Below are 6,000 nucleotides of genomic sequence, written 5' to 3' on the forward strand. Positions count from 1 at the left end.
AAAACGACCCTGTTCAAAAGTTTACATACCCTTAATTCTCAATACTGTGTGTCGTTACCTGGATGATCCACGACTGTTTGTTTTTTTAGTTTTTTTTTGTGATGGTTGTTCTTGAGTCCCTTGTTTGTCCTGAGCAGTTAAACTGCCCAATGCTCTTCAGAAAAATCCTCCAAGTCCTGCAAATTCTTCAGTTTTCCAGCATCTTTTGCATATTTAAACCCTTTCCAGCAGTGACAGTGTGAAAACGTGAATCAAAAAATCATACAGAGGACAATATAGGGACTCTAACACAACTATTAAAAAGATTCAAACATTCACTGATGCTTTGGAAGGAAACACTGTGTATTAAAAGGTTAGTTCACCCAAAAATGAAAATTCTGTCATTAATTACTGTCAAAAAATGAAGATATTTTTTATGAGATCCGAGAGCTCTCTGATCCCCCAAAGACTGCAATGCAATTACCACTTTCAAGGCCCAGAAATGTAGTAAAGAAATTGTTAAAAAAGTCCATGTGACGATGGACTTCTCATTCTCCGAATTGTTGAATAAAGCCTTTATTTATTTTAAAAAGAATTTGCACACAAAAAAGTATTCTCGTTAAGGTTGAACCTCTGGAGCATGGACTATTTTAACAATGTCTTTACTAACTTTCTGGGCCTTAAAAGTGGTAATAAGGTTGTAGTCTATGGGGGATCAGAGAGCTCTCAGACTTCATCAAAAATAACTTCATTTGTGTTCGAAAGATAAACGAAGGTCTTACCGGTTTGGAACGACATGAGGGTGAGTAATTAATGAAAGAATTGTCATTTTTTGGGGGAACTAACCCTAGCCGGAGTGTGGAAACTTTTGAACAGAATAAAGATATCCAATTTTTTCTTATTTTGTTTAAATATAAAAATATATATATTTAGTACTGCCCATCAGAAGCAACAGAAGATACTTGCATGTTTCCCGGAAAACAAATTAAGTAAAATTAACTGTAACCAAATTAACCAAAAAGTTTTCACTCCCAGGCTCTTAATGCATTGTGTTTCCTTTTGGAAATTAGTGTGACCCAAATCCTAGTATGTTGAAATGAGTATTCCAAAGACACCTGGATGGTCTTCTTTTTCCGGCACACTCAACGGCTAATATTGCCCACAACCCATTGTGTGTTGGACGAGGACTCGATTTGAACTACAAACACTCAACCAAAAAAAAAAAAGAAGATAATTTATTCAATGTTATTTCGATTAATTGTGTGAACTCAAGTGCTACATTAACTTCCAAGAGTGTATAATTATCCAGACATTCTGTAAACCTGCTATAATAACATTCATGTGTAGTCAAATTAGTTCTGTGTAGGAAGAGATTTTATCAAACATTTTGCATGTTCTTGGTTCTGCTTAATGTTTGATCTAAACATGGAGAATTTTCCTGCTGCTTGTTTCCTTGTTTCAGGATTTGTTACAGCATAACAAACATTAGTTTATATTCAGACACGGATATTCAGAGGCGTTTTGTAAGACATTATGTAGGTGTAGGATTATCTCTGCTTGTGTTGACTTTTTTTTGTGGTCACACATCCTGTGTATGCACCATTTTCTGTTTCGAATCATATCTTCTATGTTAAGATTCATTTGCAAATAATAAATGTAAATTCAGCACAATATAGAGTAGTTGGTTTATTATAAATTGATATGCTTGTATTTGGTCATGCACATTGTGTCACACACACATCTAAATTATAAATAATCTCTTAAACCCAGGACCTAACTGATGTCAAAGAACTACCAGCGAAAAAAGCTAGCGTGTCTTTTCGAAGTGACTAACACCCTTGTCACCTGATCTGAATACCACGCATTGAGTCACTAAAACGGACTTATCGTGTTGTGTTCACAAACAAGGCTGCTTGTTGGTTTCTGCTGTAAAACGTGAACTCCCGATGCCTTGACAGTGGGCAAAACTGGCTTTTGTGACAATGTTTATTTGTTTAAAATGTGGCGTTTATCGGTTTTTGCAAATTAACTTCATTTATTCTATGCAAATGAATCTTGACATAGAAGATATGATAAATGAAATTAAGCAAACACAGGATGTGTGGTTAAAATGTGCCAAGAAGAGCAGTCAATGTAAGCACAGACAGAAGAATTTCCTTTCTTAAATTACTTGCTTAAACTGCTGCATAGATGCAAGTGTGTGAAGTCACAGCAAAAAAGTGGTCACAGCTTTGGAAGAGAGATGGATATGATTATCTTTGCCATTTATCATTAAAAACAAGGATTCGTCATCTATGAAATATCTCTAGAATGCATTTTATTTAAGTAATCACTGCATGTTCATTATTATAACACACTGAAAAAGCTGACAGAAGCTCAAAAATGGCCAGATCATCGACCCAGCCTTTACCTTTTCTTTTTTGTACTGTTAATGAACAGAGTCTGATATGAGAAGCGCACTGACTTCTCCTTTTTGCCCAGCTTATATACACAAAACTCATCACACTTATTCTAACACCCCATGGTTATATGCACACACTTACACACATATGTCATTAAAACAATTGAATATATATTTTCCAATGCAACACCTTTGCTCTTAGTGGAAGCGAGCTTATCTGTATTTAGAAAGAACAAACTGTCCTTTCTGCAAATGTCATTTTGACCTCGTTCTTCAGCAGTAAGGAAGAAGATGACATGCAACTTGCAGTTTCTTTAACACCATGTATGGTATAAGCTGGCTAGAATAAAAATTTCCATTACAAACACAAAGAAAGCGATATCAAATATTTTATGAAGCCAAACTATTAATTTAATTTACATTTTATTTGATAGTTTGCATTGCAATATGACCAGCATAGAACATGTTGTATTAAACAATTACATATCAACATCCATTTCCCCAATATTTACAAACATGTTTTTAAAAACATCATAAAATAATGTCAGATTTATTAACTGTTAGTAATGATCGACCATAAATAGCTTTGTACCTTAAAAAAGCCTCCATACATTTGATTGCCACATCATCTACTTCTGGATCAAACTTGTTTGCCAAAAGATGGTGTTGCTTCACAATCCATTTCAAGTCCCCAGCTCCATAAATACACACCGCCCGTCTGTGCGTCCCAGTGCATGGTGGGTAGGGAGCCCCACTCTTTAGATCTCCTTCATGGTAGCTCCACTTCACTAGACGAGCAATTGCGTTCATGTCCGATTGCTCGTACTTTATGTTTGGAGGGTTTGATCCTGGTACTGAAGGCATCCGCTGTAACGTAGCCCACATGTGCTCATCTGGACTGTATGTGTCTTTCTCCCATTCCATGAAATCTTGAATCTCTTTTCTTTTAATGATGTGATCCACAAACTCTCTTGAAACCACAAAGTAAGCATTTCCTGAGAACATAGGGCTCTGTATTGGTGGGGGTGACTTTCTAACATCGGTCCGAATCACATCGTTCATAACATTGTGATGATACTGCCAGCGCCAATTTTTAGACTCTACAGTCTCAGACTCCAAACTGTTCTTTCCGTTCATTTGTTTTAGGATCTGAACCATTTCAGCATTGGTTTTAATGGGGAAATCAGTGCCACAGGTGTTGAGCAGATACCTCCACTGGACGGGTGACTTGAGCAGATCCTGCATGCAGTTGATGTCCGCTTGAACTCGAGACCAGGAGGCATAGATCACATTCTCCAGTTTGCTGGCCACAAACACGTTGGTCAGACAGGACGCAATGGCCCTAACTGCTTCTTTAAAGATCTCAGGAGACCTCTGGTCCACATGAACACAGTACACATTGTCAGGAGTGTAAATGGCTCTTAAGAGCCTTTCAAACATCTCAATCTTCTCATGGATCACCATGGAGTAAGCAATGGGGAAATCTCTCTCCTCTTTACTGAGAGAAAGTGTCAGAAACCCTCTGTCTCGGATGTAGGATGGACAATCCTTGGTTGCGTTGAGATAAAATGACTCTGATAGCAGGGATGTTTTCTTTTTCGAGGTCATGAGATTCCTGAAATTGTCCTTGTCCACTCCATCCATGTCTCCTTGGATAATAGCAGAACAAGCCTGTAGTTCTCCAACATCCTGCTTTAGTAAGTGATTCAAGACCGGCTCTTCTTTATTTGAACAATTTGTCCTTTGTTCTGGATGGTTCATCAAGAGGACGGTCAAGGTTGTACTCACAGAAAGAATGGAGATAATTTTCAAAATCCTCTGATTGTTAAATGCCATGTTAATTTCTTTAAGATTATAACCTGCCAGGAGAGGAGACCTGTGTCAGTGAGGTATAAAACAGTCTCTCTGGTTAACATACCAGAACAATGTGGCAGGAAGCGAAAGCCAGCAAATCATACAAAGGGGAAGGGCTGAAATTTTAGACATAGTAATTATTACTCAGCAGAGGTGTGACTATTATTTTCCTGGAAGGTCTGATTGTCAATATGTTTTGAAAAAAAGAGACACTTTTTTAAACATTAAGGAAAATTTAAAGTAACAAATATGTGTCTTTGATTTTGAAACTAACAGTGGTCTCGTTGAGGAAGCTGGTTATCTTACCTATTGGTGAATGGATTATGTTTGCACTTGTTAAACTTCTTGAGTTGGCAGTGTTGCTGTCACATAACTGGGGCTGAAGTAATGTTGCTGAACATGCAAAACGACCTCATGCCCTAAATATGTGTAATCAGCTGCATTTACTCTTCTTTTCATACCTTTGCATATGGCTGGGCGATACAGCTAAAAAATGTATCATGATATAATGTTTCATATCATTTGGTATTGATAATTATTGGACATTTTTATAACCTTTTTTTAAACAAAGACCAGTAGAAAAAAGGTTAATTTAACCACTGTATTTAATAAGTATTATTGTTTATTATAAAAAACCCTGTTTTTATAGCATCAATAATGTCTTCTCTTCTGACGACTCACTCATAAAGACGGTCTTTACCGCTATCTAATATCGATCAAATTTTTCCAGCGTAAGTAAAGGTTTTTAGTGATTTTACTTCATGAAAGTTGCATTGATACATATTTGATATATATATTTTGGCTTTAATATTTGTGTAGCGGGTCAAGTGGTTGAGTTGGGAAGTGTATCTTTAAGGCCGGCTGATTATTGGGATCAGGTGGCATAAGCGACGCACCCCTTTAAAGGTGTTGAGAGGAACAGAAAAATGGTGCGGCGTGAGGGAAGAGTGAGTCTCTTGGTGTATCGGCTGTGCGAGGGGGAGAACCTCGGTTGGGCGTCTGTGCTTATGGTGTCCAGTAAATGGTACCAGCGCCTGCGGTTACGGTGTCCAGTAAATGGTACCGGCAGTGACGAGCCTTCAGAAACTTGCTTTCATAATAGCGAGTAGTGATCTTGCATAGGTCTTGCAGCAACCTCGGTCTGGTGTCTGCGCTTATGGTGTCCAGTCAATGGTACCAGCGTCTGCGTTTATGGTGTCCAGTCAATGGTACCAGCAGTGACGAGCTTACAGAAACTTGCTTTTATAATAGGGAGTAGTGATCCTATAAGAGTTGCAGCAATAAACAACACTGATGAGAGTGCGCACAGTTATTAGTCATCCACACCACTTAATTGTATTGCTACGGGGCATACGGCGTTGATTCAAAGAAAAACGAGGATTGCCTACGTCGGTCACTAGCCACTGTTTTTCCTGAGCTTAATCATTCTGTTGTATTTTGTATCTCCTGTGTGTGTGTGTGTGTGTGTGTGTGTGTGTTTGGAGCGGCTACTCTCTGGATGACCCGGACCTAGTTGGTCTTAGGATTGATCCCTGCTTGTGGTAGCCTATTCATTTAAATGTTGTGTTTGTTTTATTTCCTTGTTTATTTTCTGTTTGGCAGTCATACTCCCAACATTCGGCCGATGGGCATCGAGCAATATCTCCTTTAGGAACAGCGTCTATTTTGTGATGAAATGTTCACTAGTGAAGTGTGAAATGCTGTGTTAGTGTATGTTTGCACGGCCGAATTGGTTTGAAGTGTTTTTGCAGTGTTTTGTGAACAGT

General features: G+C 38.1%; 2 protein-coding genes across 2 annotated transcripts in view; one reads left to right on the top strand and one right to left on the bottom strand.

The window, feature by feature from the left end:
• Window positions 1–2,919, top strand: part of LOC311071236 (beta-1,3-galactosyl-O-glycosyl-glycoprotein beta-1,6-N-acetylglucosaminyltransferase 3-like) — a 43,387-nt gene extending 40,468 nt beyond the window's left edge. The window contains exon 2 of the mRNA XM_084095520.1: window positions 2,897–2,919. Coding sequence (XP_083951646.1) covers window position 2,897 — 1 coding nt within the window. The 3' untranslated portion in view covers window positions 2,898–2,919. The remainder of the gene's footprint in view (window positions 1–2,896) is intronic.
• Window positions 2,273–4,310, bottom strand: LOC311071237 (beta-1,3-galactosyl-O-glycosyl-glycoprotein beta-1,6-N-acetylglucosaminyltransferase 3-like). Its single transcript, XM_084095521.1, has one exon. The coding sequence runs from the start codon at window positions 4,214–4,216 to the stop codon at window positions 2,912–2,914; it is 1,305 nt and encodes a 434-aa protein (XP_083951647.1). The 5' UTR covers window positions 4,217–4,310; the 3' UTR covers window positions 2,273–2,911.
• Between the last annotated feature and the right edge of the window lie 1,690 nt (window positions 4,311–6,000).

The sequence above is a fragment of the Abramis brama genome (genome assembly GCF_963993115.1).
Source record: "Abramis brama genome assembly, chromosome: 20".
Taxonomy (NCBI): domain Eukaryota; kingdom Metazoa; phylum Chordata; class Actinopteri; order Cypriniformes; family Leuciscidae; genus Abramis; species Abramis brama.

Excerpts from the sequence above, each read along its gene's own strand:
- LOC311071237 (XM_084095521.1), bottom strand. The coding sequence starts at position 4,216 with ATGGCATTTAACAATCAGAGGATTTTGAAAATTATCTCCATTCTTTCT.